The sequence below is a fragment of the Eutrigla gurnardus genome (assembly GCF_963514095.1).
Source record: "Eutrigla gurnardus genome assembly, chromosome: 14".
NCBI lineage: Eukaryota > Metazoa > Chordata > Actinopteri > Perciformes > Triglidae > Eutrigla > Eutrigla gurnardus.
In genome coordinates, this window is record NC_139937.1 from 12,868,190 (window position 1) to 12,882,378 (window position 14,189).

At 39.7% G+C, this 14,189-nt stretch overlaps 1 protein-coding gene across 1 annotated transcript; it reads left to right on the top strand.

Annotated features, from left to right (window-relative positions):
• The first annotated feature begins 11,297 nt into the window (after positions 1 to 11,297).
• On the top strand, positions 11,298 to 13,497 carry eny2 (ENY2 transcription and export complex 2 subunit). The gene is made up of 5 exons (XM_084027951.1): positions 11,298 to 11,555; positions 11,729 to 11,806; positions 12,271 to 12,341; positions 12,868 to 12,942; positions 13,331 to 13,497. Exons 2-5 carry the CDS (start codon positions 11,739 to 11,741, stop codon positions 13,402 to 13,404), a joined length of 288 nt encoding a protein of 95 aa, XP_083884077.1. The 5' UTR covers positions 11,298 to 11,555; positions 11,729 to 11,738; the 3' UTR covers positions 13,405 to 13,497.
• Positions 13,498 to 14,189: the final 692 nt, after the last annotated feature.

Below are 14,189 nucleotides of genomic sequence, written 5' to 3' on the forward strand. Positions count from 1 at the left end.
ACCAACGGATTGGGCTTTCAGTCTGCCTGCTTCACCAGTAGCTGCATCTTATCCAGTCACTGCACATTGTAAAAACAAAGAAAAGAAAGGAAAAAACGACATAGTTGTGTTGTTGCAATGCTTTGGGACAGAGAGCAGCCAGCCTGGAGAGCAAAGAAGGGAGTGATGCCCAATAAATGTCTTATCTCAAAGAAAGAAAAGCAGATATTGTTTCACCAATTCCATTTTGTTGGGGTTACCGGCAGGACAATGGGTTCCTTTTCTGACTCAACTGGAAAAGCGAAGGCAAGAAAAAATGTTAAGGCACTGATATGGATTTATATCCACATAAAACTTGGCCGTTTCACATTTGTTTTAAAATGTTTATTTTCATCTCAGTTCTCCTGCAGATATTCACTTATGCTAATGATTGAAAGCAGGACTTCACTGTGAGTTAGAAGAAGAGGGGAACTGTTCATCATACAAACAGTTTCAAAAGATTCAGCATCCATAAAGTGCAGTAGAAAGCAGTACTTGGTATTGTTTTAGCTTTTAGAGAAAATGCAAATGCTGAAGTAATGACTTCATCATGTGGCCTCCTAACTGCTTCTTCCTTGACTTTTGCTGCTTTGTTTGTAATTTCTTTTCACATTGTTTTAAATGCTGCACTTAAGAGAAATGTTAAAGCACGTCCATTAGGGTAAAAGAACAATACAGCAGAGCAATAATGAGGGTGTGTGTTCTGTGTTCTTGAACTGAAATAGCCCCTAAAATGTCTACTAACCCTGCCTGCATAGTGGCCCGGTTTAGTGTTTTCTGTCACTCGCTATAGAGTTGTAATGAAATATAAAGCAATATGATTTTATTTAATTGTCTTTAGAAGAGCATATTAGAAAATACATATTCCTGACATGCTGTAATTAATTGTGATGATGAAGAAAATCTGAGCAGTAACATTGACAACTGTCGGTGACATTAAAACCCACCCTTCAAATCTCATGGCTAAATGCACTAAATGAAGATAAAAGGCATGCTGGGAAAGCAGGAGCTTGGGGAAGAGAAATAGCAAGGTAGTGCATTAACCTTTTCAGGGATACTAATGACGGATATTCACTGACCTCTTTTCAGGGAGGACACAATGTGTCAATATGTCCAACATCCGGCGGTGCTCCATTCACGGTGTAGCCATCCACTCTGTAGTTACTGTGGCAACCTGATAGAGTGAAGGATGGTGTAATCATTTCAAAATGGGTGCGTGTAGATGGTGACTAGGAACTGTTTGTGTGTGGATGAGTAACACGGATATTAAGCTTTGCGATGTTGAAGAGGAGGGAATTTGGAAAACTCACCGATGATTAAGGCTGCTGGAATCCCTCCTGTGATTAAATGTCTTTTTTCATATAGTTAAAACGCAATCAACTCTAACCTCCTTTCTGTTGTCAGAGGGGCATTAATTTAGGAAATAACCACTGATAAGAAACACAGGTTAGTCAAATTGTCTTTGAAAGATGAACCCAGCTTAATGAGACAAATGACTCATGGACCCTGAAACTGAACTAGTTAAATGGAATTCAGAAATTATTCATTTCATTGTTTACACCTGTGCTTTTCAAAATGTATTCCATGAAACCAGAAGTCTTATTGCAGACCTCTGGTTTCATTTTTCTGCAGGGAAAAACAGTACATGATTACTGTTACTGCCATTGTTATATGTCTTTGTGCTGATTTGTACCTGCATTTTTGGCACCAGGGTGGCCAGAGGTTGTGAGCTCAAATCCCATGTCAACAAGGCCACTGTTTACCACATGGGTTGGTCGCATCCAACCCATGGTGTCGTGTTGTTACCCTGTTTTGTTAAACAGTATGTGTTACCTGTTATCATGTTGATTATAGTAAGCAGATGCAAAGCCTTGTTCAAACCACTGTCTTCTAAGAGGATTTTACCAACATGGGAACCACCCTTCAAAAGTATTGAATAACTAAAGCAATTGCTGCCTGGATTATGTTCAGAGGCAACATTGTTGTTGTTTTTTTCAAGTGACAGAGGAGCTGCCTTTCAGTTTAGGCAACAAAAGCTTGGATAATGTTAGGGAAAAGTGCCGTTTTTGGTTAAATGCCAGGCCTGAGAACGTTATGGATGTTTCCCATATTAAATCAAGATCTTTCCTTTCTCTTAACCAAGAGGTGGGAATGCCTCTGCATAACCCTGCAATACATCATGTTTTAGTTGCTAGAAGCAGATAGAATATTACAGATCTGGCATAATACTGATGAATTCAGTATCAACCCTAATTATGTGGCTCTCCTCATAGAACAACACCCCCCCCCCCCCCCCCCTCCCCCACCACCACCACCAACATAGCCCCTGCTTTGTTTCCACACCCCTCTTTCGCTCTGAATTCCTGCTAACACATGGATGCGCTAACAGCGCTATAACAGCACTGTGGGGAGTGAGAAGCACTGGAGCAGTGGTGTTCCCCCTCGCTGTTCTAACTCCATCTCTCTGCCTGCCTATGCTTTCTCATTTTCACTATCGCTTGACCAGGTTGTTTGATGATGAAATGATGGATTTTATTGCGCTGCTTGCTTAACAATGGAAATTATATCCCCATCGAAGGATCTCAAGCTGCATGACAAAATGTCACAGATACAGCAAGGAGGCCACACAAGCCTTAGAAGTTAAAAGCAATGCTCAAAATACTATGAGTCAGTGGAGGGAGGATAAAACACCTCTCAGTTCTGGTAAAAAGCCTGGCATCTGAGCTCATCTTTAGACGGTCAATAGCTTTTTGCTCAAGAAGAGTGAAGAGGCAACAATCAAGGGGTGAGGAGAAAAATGCATGAAAGATGGCCTTTGTATTTCAAATTCACTCTCTTCCACATATTGAGGCTCAATCTTTTCAGTATCGGGCATCTCTGAACCTGTAACCGAGTCACTCAGAGTCCACCGTCAATGTAGTATTTCATGGGCAAGTGATTCTGAGCTCCATTTTAAAACTCACGCAACTAGAAATTTGACCTATACAAAGACGAATGAGGGCGTTAGATGAGCCTGAATGCATTTCTTTTAATAGCTGTGATCTGATACATGTCTGCACTGGTTAAAACACAACTGTCCCTGCAGCTTTCATAAAAAAATAAAAACAAGTAAGAGACATTTCTTTGGCTTTTTGGGCTCTCATGCAACAAGAGAGATTTCGATGGAGTCGGGGACTTTGGGTAAATATGATAACTGATGCTGTCATGTGAAAAAAAATATGATTAAGGTGAGATTACCCAAAGACATTTAGCAAATTTCTGCCAGATATAATTTTAATTGTATTTATCTCTCCTCTGTCTCGCCGCATAGGAGCCATCGATCAATGTCTAGGCATCTCCAGTTTCAGGAATAGGCTTCCATTCATGTTAGATGTATCCGTCTGGAAGGCGTCTGACAGAATCTCTAAGACTGATTACCAGTTGCTGAACAAACACGGGTGCATTTCACAAAACTATGACACTGTTAAAGAATACCAAAACGTTTTTTATTTAAAGGATCTCTGCTTGTTACTTAGAGCAGCAAACAACTGTGTTATGCAAAGATATGGAACGTCTACCTGGGCACAGGATGAAGTCGCTCCCCCTCTGTGTGTGTTGTGCTGACCGTTTATGCTTTCTAAAGTGCATATGATTGTGCCCCACCAGCTAGCTCATGGCCGCCGCTCTGTAACAGCTGATAACGCTCACACAGCGTCACAGGAGCGATCAGCAAAGGAAAAGTGCCAACTCACTCCAATGTGGAAAGGCAGCGTAACTGATCCTTGTTTATTTTATTCCTATCACATTAGTGGGGATGATATATTGGACTCGTCAATGTGTTGATGAATGCAGAGTGACAAGCGTATCCAGTAGGTAGCCAACACTTCAGCTCAGCCTCTTCATCACTGACACGATGATAACTGCTTCTGTCTCCGCTCACCAGTTATCAGGACAAAACTGCTCTGACTGGTGAAAACTGGCTGCATTTTTTATAGGTTCATTTTTGGACAAAGTCATTATTTTGTGTGTGTGTGTGTGTGTGTGTGTGTGTGTGTGTGTGTAGGCTATAGTCTAACCACATGTTTCCATGGCTTCACGTCTGTGTGTAATATAGTGAGGTGACAAATGTTTCTCACCAAGTGGACCATTTATCAAGCCCGGCTGCCATTCTAGGTAATGAAGTCAGGGAGCCTCGGAGCACACAGAGCACACCTCTCCCACCAACATGGACAAACAGCAAACGCATGAGCGATCACACAGCTCCGACCGCAAAGCCTCTCACACCCACCACTGTCTGTTACCAACACAACAAAAGATACTCCTCAGCATCGCATCATTACCAAAAAAAAGGAAAGGCACAGCTGTGGCACACATTGTGGCATTCACATTAATTTCAGACTCAATTCTGTTTGTTTTTTTTCTGAGCTCATTCGTTGTAATGAGTCACACTTGGAGGAGTGGATTTAAATTTTTTTTTTCTATTAAAGTGAAGCGCAACTTTCCAGAATAAATGACCAACTCCATCCCACTCATCAGAAAATGATGCTATCAGGTTACTATGGGGTATTTTAGTTATCACTTTAAGAACCTTTCTTTCAGAATATAAATGTTTTACTGTTGGTTTTATGTATGTTTTGTTGATGTTTTTCTTTTTTTTTTAAGATGGATTGAGTTTTTTTTATTTATTTCTATTTATCTTATGTCAAAGTTTGGGAGTCATAATTCACAAATAATAACCAGTGTTCTGCTATGATGAGTAAATTGCAACAGTTATTAAATTAAAAAAAATCCAGGTTCTATGTTGGGCAATGAGTTTAAATGTCACTTTTTTTCTAAGCTAACTGACTGCATTGTGTTCAATAAATACATCAACAAGTGCACACATCACTCTTTACTTCAGTACGTACAACAGTTAATGAATGTGTTGCTGTTCAGATATACTTCAGCAAGTGAGTGCATCATAATGTTCAACATTCTGAATTTCAGCTGCAAAGTTCAATATATTGGCTGTTCAAGCTGTTCAATTCAGTACAAAACCAGGTCTAAGCAACTGTGTAGCACAGCCCCACTTTGACTTTGAAGGCTTAATGTTAAAGATCCATTCATACACTGAACACCTCTATAGTTGTCAAGCTTGCCACCATGGAAGGACTTCTGGAATGCTCCGTGCTCTCGCCCTGAACCAAATTCTAACCTGACCCTTAACACCAAGTGAGGACCGACAAAAATGTCCTCACTTTACAAAATGTCCTCACTGAAGGTCTAAAACGCCAGTTGGTCCCCACAAACACAGATGAACAAGCACACACACACACACACACACACACACACACACACAACAAAGCACTGATGATCCTCTGCTTATTAGACTGCTAAAGCATGAACGATGATGCTATTTAATGCTGCGACTGGCTCACCAGTGTTTGCTGAAAAAGACACAGGTGTGCACCCTTAGGACAGAGAAGAAGACAAAGTATTTGAGGAACACAATGATAAGTTATACTACATTCCATTACAGGGTTTGTACCAAACAGTAAAATCTGTAAGGTGAGGGAGGGCACATGCAAACTGCCATCCTCTGGACGTTTCTGTAAAAGTGCTGGTTGTCTAGTTTTGGCAAAGTTTGAAGAGCAGATGGCAACTAGAAATGATCACTCAGAGAGTATAAACTTGGGTGATGCCGGCGGCTACAGTCAGGAAAAGTCTAAAATATCGCTGGCGTCATGACAACTTTTTAAAGGAATTTTAATGAGTATAGCCTCCACGTTAATTTATCAGTGGAATTAGTTGAAGAAATTTGAATATTGAATGATGAACAAAAGGGCCCCCTTTTTGTCCCTACAGCAATGCAATTTTATTTGCATAATGCACTAGCTTATAATGCATTTTAAAATATATATCATAGGAAAGGATATTTACTGCCTCGCAGTCTGTTTCCCTATGGAAGACAATAGCACAGATTAGATGTTCTCTCCTCTTCACCATGAATATTTCATTGCATTAAGGGTAAATGTTAATTTGTTAAATGTCAATTTGAGTGAATGCAGGTGGTTCCCACCCCTACATTTCCTGTTGCATCTTGTAAAAGAGTCTCCCTGCAAATAAGACCAAGTGTGAAGCGCCATGTCTATTATTAGTGCATCAGAAACTGAACTGACTTCCAAGGGGGAGCAGACCTGTCCGAGAGATGGCAGGGCCATGAAAAGCAGCCAATTTAATGTGGACATCCAATTTGGACTTTTGGGGATGGGGTCTTGGGAGCTCGTGGCCACAGGCAGAGCTCACTGAAGTGTCATCAGTCTTTTAGTCTCTCGTTCTTCCTGCTTTCTGCAGAAAACAATAATTGCATCTTTACAGGAAGACTATCATCCTATGTTCACGAAAAAACAACACTATCTCGTGGTTTATGGTTATCCAATTTTAAACTTTTAATTTTATAATTTTTTTAATTGTCAAAAGAGGGTTCCCTGTGGATTGTTGCTGAGCTTAGAGTGCAGCACATCATTCCAGCTGTCCAGCTGCCTTGGGCTTCTTCGGCCAAGATAACTGTGGTAATAGGCTTGGGCTATGTTGCAGAGGGGGGAGGGAGAGCAGATAAGGAAGATCCCAAAGTGTGGAAGAGAAATTCTTCATACACGGTGTTGCACCGAGGCATTCCCCTTTCAGCCCAAAGGCACGTCTGCTTGAGCACGTTCATAAGCTAAGTAGAGGCACAAACACCTCGGATCGTGTCTGAGTTGTAGAAAATGACCAACAGCAGCTATGAAAACCCTCCCTAACTTATCACTCTCTCATCGTGCCAGCCAACTATCAGCAGAGTGGCAGGTAATTAACCGAAGCTACACACACACACGCAGACAGACAGGTTTTTCTCTGTCATGTAGACCTGCACTCACATGGAAGGCCATTACTCTTCCCAGGGCAGGTAGGGCATCAATCAGTCTGTCATGAGGTGATGCAGGAGGAGGCATTTCCCACTTGAACATGAGAGGAAACCAGACTAAATTCCACTTTTAAGACAGGCAGTAAGACTTCAAGTGGCAGATTCTCCTATTTGGGCATTCAATTTCACATCCTGGTCAGCCTCATGCATTACATATAAATTCAGAGTTTCTTAAAACCGGTTGACCCAGTGGGAATGTGTCGGTTGCTGTGTAATGGGACCCTGCTGGATTTTAAGGACAGTAAGAGAAATTGAAGCAATTAAACATTTGCAAGAGACCAGAAGTCAGTGAAGTTATTAATTAAACAGAGCTGCTGAGCAGAGAGGGGAACGGTGGCTGTGTCACTGGGTATTTCATAATAAGGCAAAAGTCTTGGCCTTTATACATTTGAGAGTTTGAAAGACTTGTCCAGACTTAATAAAGTTCTAACTTATTAATTAAAATTGTGTAGATCAAGATTTGTGCACTGGAGTGAAACAGTGCTAAACTTTGGATTTCTTCATTTTTTCCATTTCTCTTCTCATGTTGCATCCCCTTTCTTATAAAAAACATGTTTTGTTATTAATATTTAGCACCAGTGCAAAACATCAAGGTATTATAACCTGTGTTCTCAAGGTATACTCTTTTATTTCTGCTCTCTGGAGCTGCGTATGCAGGCTTTTACTATCTTTTACATTAATAAATCTAAACCCACTTGTGATCTGAGACGCTCAGCGCTGCCTAGACAGCAGAGCACAACCTCAAAGAAGCGAGACAGGACTCAAGAGGACTTGACAGGCAAAGGGTTTTGAGGTTGAAAAGATATAACTGCAGGGGAGTGAAAAAAAGGAGTGATCGCTTGCAAATGATGATGAAAGTTTAATGGAAGACATTAAAGCGCGATGCTTTGCCCTTTGGCGTGGTATTAACGGAAGATGATAAAAAAAAAAAGTAGCAGTACATTTTTACGGTTCACTTACAGAAGACAGCTGGATGCTTACACGAAGTAATCACTTCTTTAACAGATGAAAGACAGATGTCTCAGCATTTCTTTGCCAAAGTTAAAGTGTAGCTTAATATTTCCACAGTGCTGAATAATACACAACAAGCCGCCGGAAGCAAGGTTGAGCGCTGCGTGTGTTACTCGAAACCAGTATAATAACAGCTTGTAATTTCAAGACACGAGGCTTATGTCATGACCCGCAAGTCCACCTGGACTTTCTCTCACCTGAAGCATGATCACAATTTCCGAGTCATCTTCCAAATCCAACTTGACATTCATGGATCCAAACAGTTTGGGTCATTGCTGTCTCAGATAGATGCGTTCCATACTTGCATGAACAAATGTTTATTGCGCAGTTATTCTCAAACCGGGTGTACAGAATCTTCAGCAGCCAACCTTTTGCATCAGAGCTCCCCTCACTGGTGACGGACAGTGTGGACATTCAAATGTCATACAGCGTAGATCAGTGTGTGTGTGTGTGTGTGTGTTTGAGGAATAAACTCTAGCCGGCTTGGAGAGAACTCGGGTCCATTCGCTGCTCATAAAGCTCTGATGTAATTGCACTGCTCCTGACTGACCTCAGTTCAGCCTTTATTCTATTCAGTCTGTTGTGTGCACATTCAATCAGTTCAGGATAAATCGACATAAACACCGCTCAGGACAGCAGTCATATGTGCACAAGTGAAAAAACGATCTGCTACAAAATTGGTTGAAGACAAATATTATTGACATGTCACTGACCGTATTTACTCATGAGGGGATGAAAAGGCAAATGTGCAGAAAAGGATGGCCCTGCTGCATCACACAGGTCACAAGTGACTTTGACCAAACAGATACATGACCTGTGTGGATGGGATATTAGGATACAGATCACCAGTCACAGTGGTCAGAAGGTACAAGGTGTTCGGTATTTCCTGCGCAGCATCCACTTTGTGTTGCATTGCTGTTTTGCTGGAAAACAAAATGACAGCTGCAGTTCTCTTCTGGACTCCAGCAGATTTTTAATGTTACCCTTATCCTTCATAAGCCCTCCAGGGTCTGAAGCATCCCCACAGCAGCATGAAGCCTGCCACTACATGCTTCACGGCTGGGATGGTGAATGTCTTGTGTTGCGTCATGTTTTACGGAGTTACACAACAAAAAAATGAAGTTGACTCAATGAAGCCAAATTTGTAAAGATATGAGTAAAATGTATTTTGTTTCATGTTAATATTTAATAAAGTATTCAAAAATAAACATTTTCCCCCCACTTTTGCATGTTTGGAGATATTACAAAAATGTAATTGTAACTTTCCTCTTACAGAGATTCGGTGAAAATGTTTAATGGTTTTATACAATTTATTTTAAGTCATTCTTATTTCAATACTCAATACATCAACATTTCTTTAAAATGCTATGGAATAGACAAATGCAGAGTTAATGTTTGGAGGTGTAATGTTCTGCTCACTAACAGTAACCTACATGGAGTTGTTTCCTCCTTTGGCAAGAGGGAGCACGCCAATAATCGATCACCAATAGTAAACAGAGGAGGGAGGCTGGACAGACAGGAGTACTGATGAGGATGTACTGCCATGTGTGTGTATTTTACAGGTAAACAAATGTAAACTGGGTAATAAATGGACTCAAAGGGGGTTAAGAAGTTGGCTGTTTATTCCCGCTGTGTGTATCTTTCGAGTCACATTGTTGTTAGCAAATCTAGCAGCTAAGCTAGCTTTACCCTTTGGCTACATTTTAAGATTCAAACGTCCACTTAAAATGAAATTTTTAGTGGACGTTTGAATCTCTTGTGAATACAGCGCTGATGAAACAGGCAGCAACAGTAATGGATTTGTTTTGGTGGAAGTTATTTTTAAAAAAACAAAGGAAGGGCACACACACGGTGCTGCAGTGCTACAAGAAGGGTGATAGACTATGAAGGATAAGCTAATATCTGTTACGCTCATAAAATTCTACTCATTATTTCAGCTGGTCCCTTTATCCATCCATGGGCCTCTCAGATGAGCACTGAAATATGAACACATGCCCAGTCAGCAGCATAGCCACTGATCTGGAGACTGACTCGGCCCAATGCATCATGGGATGAATGTTGCCTTAGACTTCCAACAACTTCTTTCACCACAATTAGACAGAAGACATTTAGTGTTGGATTTACTCGTTTTATGAAGCCTCTAAAATAACACTGGATAACCAAGCTTGTGAGAGGGACACGAGCCGTCGTTGGAGAGTTACTCCCGATTGGAGGATATTCAACGGGAGATTAAAGCGTTTCCAGAGATATTCTAAAAATAGCAGTTAGAGCACTTTGATGCATGTATGAGCATTGGTCTCAGCAGGTTCTAATATTTCACCCATTTACCACCATCTCCTCTACATTATTGCTTCTTCAGAATTCTCCTCTTTCCAACCTTCTCCCTGCTTCCCGCTTGTCGCACAAACAACAAACAAACACACGGTTGCTGCGTCAATAATGTCCGTATTGGTACATTGGCTTCGATTCCCCTGAGTGACGCAAGGCAAAAACTAGAGATTTTAGAAGGAATGTGGTGTTTAGTATTGATTTTGCTGTACTTTTCGTATTATTATTGTAAGAGGAAATCAACACGACCTGTGGATGAGCACTTAATGAAAACCACAAGCCTTCAGGATCATGAGCAACAACATCAGGAGGGAAGAAAACTATAGTGGCGGATGGGCAGCAGCTGCTAATAAACATATTAATAACAATTAGTGTAAGATTGTAGAGCTAAAGAAACAAATGTATTTAATAAGCAGCTTGCAGTAAAAATGCTAATGTGTGTCGCTTATGGTCAACACTTAAGTAAATCTTTAGACTTCATACATGCAAGGTTCAAGACATCATTCTATTCAATTCCTTTTTTGTGACTTTATTAAGTCACAAAACTAATAATATAATAAAAAAATTATTATACTATTATTAATAATAGTATAACTTTTTCAAATTTTAATGACTTTTTTCAGCATACTATATTATCAGTTATTTCGACATACTAAATAAATGTATGACTTAATGACATGTTATACTATTATTAAAACAACTACTAATCAACTTCTTTTTAACTGAAAGAAGAAGGAATAAATTAAAAATTCAGTATGAAATAAACACACTGGGCAAGTCGTTAGTTATACCTTGAATGAAAATATAAATACCAAAATAAATTCAGCCAGTGTGTTCATGTGAAGTAGTTCTGAGTCCAATATCCCCTAAAGGGAGGTGAGAGGTCAAAGTCTGCTACAGAACTGACTTTCAGTTAATGTATTAACCAACACTGCCGCCGTGTGGTGTAACAGAGTATTGCATTTCATGAAGAGGTAGGAACCTTTGCACAAATCAGTGTTTCTGACCGGACTCTATACCTGATGATCAAAATACTGCTTTGTGTTTGGCTGAGCTACACATTAAATACATCTTTAAAGCTAAATTGCCTTAAAACGTGAATTAAACGCCTGGTTTAGCTCATACTCATACTATCGGTTTTTGAGTCTGTCCGCCGCGTTTTCAGCGCAATTTAACGTTATTTCATGCTAACTTTTTTTTCCATGTGACGTTACGCCACAAAGTCCGGCAAGGTTGTGGTAAAAAAAACTGAAGAGAGAGACTCAATCTCTACCGTGTAAGTAAATATTCATAACGGAAGCTTCGAACCGCTAATTAATTAATGTAAAACGTCAGCTAACGTTAACTGCTCGGCGTTAACGTTGTTTACGGCAGTGACGTTACGCTGAGGGTAAAAGCTACGTTACCATTAACATGCTGTTTTATTTGCTTTTGTCCCTGAAACGGCAGGTTAGAGACTATGAGCAAAGAGTCCAGGATGAAGGCAACAGTTAACCAGAAGCTGACAGAGATGGGGGAACGAGAGAGGTGAGAGAAAACTAGTAGGGCTTGGTTTAACAAGTAGTTAAGGTGTGTGTGTGTGTGTGTGTGTGTGTGTGTGTGTGTGTGTGTGTGTGTGTGTGTGTGTGTGTGCACCAAGTATAAATTAATTTCTGCTCTGTCACTTGTCAATGTCAACGTTTTATATGTCAATGTTATGTCTGGCTTGATATTTTAAGCATATGAGTTAATGTTATATGTTCAGCATACGTTATGAATTGTGAATTGAAGTGACTCCTCAAGCTTCAAGGGCGACGGCTGCTCCATCACATATTCATTTTCTGGCATGCAGTGAGGCATCGTTCTGTATAATCTGAACAGTTTGCAGTAATAATGTCAATGCGACAGAGAGAATTGCACATCGGGGCCAATCACCAATGTTGTAATCAAGATGAGGAAGTTGTCAGCTGTAACCTAATCGGCCTTCATCTCCATGTGTTTGCTATTGACAGACTGAAGGAGTTACTGAGTGCTAAGCTCACTGAGTGCGGATGGAAGGACCAGATGAAAGCTCACTGCAAAGGTATAAGTGACGACTGTTGTTAAAACATATAGCAGTGGTGGTCATTAACTAATGGTAAAAGAAGTGAAAGAGGCTATTTCTACATACTCTCTTCTGAATCTTATACACCCACTTTAAAGACCCATGTTTTTTGCTAACATAACTTTGAAGTGTTATGAAAGAGTTTAAATGTATTTATTTTTTGGGTTAGGTTAAGTCTTTCTTATGTCGAAAAAATTCAGAATATAGTACTGTAAAAATATAATATAGTATGTCAAAATTAGTTAAAAAGAAAAAGGCAAAGCAAAGTATGTTAAAATGAGATTAAAAAACTGCAGTCAAAGTTAGTAGAAAATACTCAGAAAGCAGGATATAAGATATGTTACACTGCAATAAAACTTCCGCAGCTTTAAGAATGGACACAATTTATGACATAATAAAGTACATGCACATTTGACTGTTGGAACTTAAGTGCAAGTGTTTTGCCGTGGACAAGTGGCTTTGAGTCATTTTTAATGAACGTGTCATTAACTGTTTGGACTTGCAGAAGTAATCAAAGAAAAAGGCTTGGAGCATGTCACTGTGGAGGACCTGGTTGTCGAGATCACTCCGAAAGGAAGAGGTATCTTCACTTGAATATTTGGAAGAGTTGAATGCTTTAAAAACACACACAAAGTATAAATCTGTCTCTAATTTGATTTTGTGCAGCTTTTATATCTGTGCTGTTCTCATTTCTCCTTCCACGAACACTGATAATATGAAAGTCATCCCCCTAAAAGGCAACATTGTGAAATGCATGTAAAATATACATTGCTAAATAATTTCCTTCAAGGACGGCAACCATTTTGCATGCAGTTACTTCACCAATAGTTGCCTCAGCAGGAGGTGGAGCAGTCATGAGTTGTTATGTTTCCAGTAACTGATGTGGGTTTGATCAAAGACACACGTTTTTGCAGCATGACTTTATCTGTGTGAAAGAATAAGTCATAGATTCTCTCTGTCTCTTGCAGCCTTGGTGCCGGACAGCGTCAAGAAAGAGCTTCTCCACAGAATAAGAGCCTTTTTAGCACAGCATGCCACATAACTGTGATTTTAAAATGATTTTCAGATTTCACTCCCTGTACTACCATATAGAATCTTGAATCTTACCGATAGTTTTTCCATGATCTTGAATTTCTACATAATGACACACACCTGAATTTGGGATTCTGTGTTACAGTTTTTACAGCTCTCTTACACCTTGCACATTGAATTGCCCTTTGTACATTACATGCTGTATAAATACAGTTTTCACAGCATTTTAAATGAAATAAAGCAAAATAATAATGTCAATAAATCAATATATGACAAAATTAAGCTTTTTACTGTCTGACTTCATTCTCATAATTAAAACATTTGTAACAGTTGCATGTTTGGCCATTGTATTAGGTGGTATTGGGTGGGTACACAGTTGCTGGTTGTATTTTGTACCATAATGATGAAACCCATGAATTAAATGCTTACAACTATTATAAGTACCACCCTTTAAAATGTTCAAGTGTTCGTTATGATGTCAGGGACCAAGTTGCCTCCATTTGCTCGCATAAGAGAGTCATTTGACAATGAATGAAGCTCATTTCAAGGTTAAAGCACTGAGTCCATAAATAAAGCCTTGTTGTCTGTGATGTATTCGCACGACAAAAAGTCTTAATATTGGCTTTTTTTTTTAGCTAAAAGAAACTGTTTAAACTGCCAAAAGCAGAAAGGACAGCTGGCATAGACCAACAGTTTGAATTCTTAAATTAATAGTAATATATCAAACTTTGATGTGTATGCTGTGGGTGATTATAAGATAATCCTCCTGCCTTGCACTATGTTTTTATATTCATT

Excerpts from the sequence above, each read along its gene's own strand:
- eny2 (XM_084027951.1), top strand. The coding sequence starts at position 11,739 with ATGAGCAAAGAGTCCAGGATGAAGGCAACAGTTAACCAGAAGCTGACA. Across the intron at positions 11,807-12,270 it reads GAGATGGGGGAACGAGAGAG|ACTGAAGGAGTTACTGAGTG; the intron begins GTGAGAGAAAAC and ends TGCTATTGACAG. Across the intron at positions 12,943-13,330 it reads GATCACTCCGAAAGGAAGAG|CCTTGGTGCCGGACAGCGTC; the intron begins GTATCTTCACTT and ends TGTCTCTTGCAG.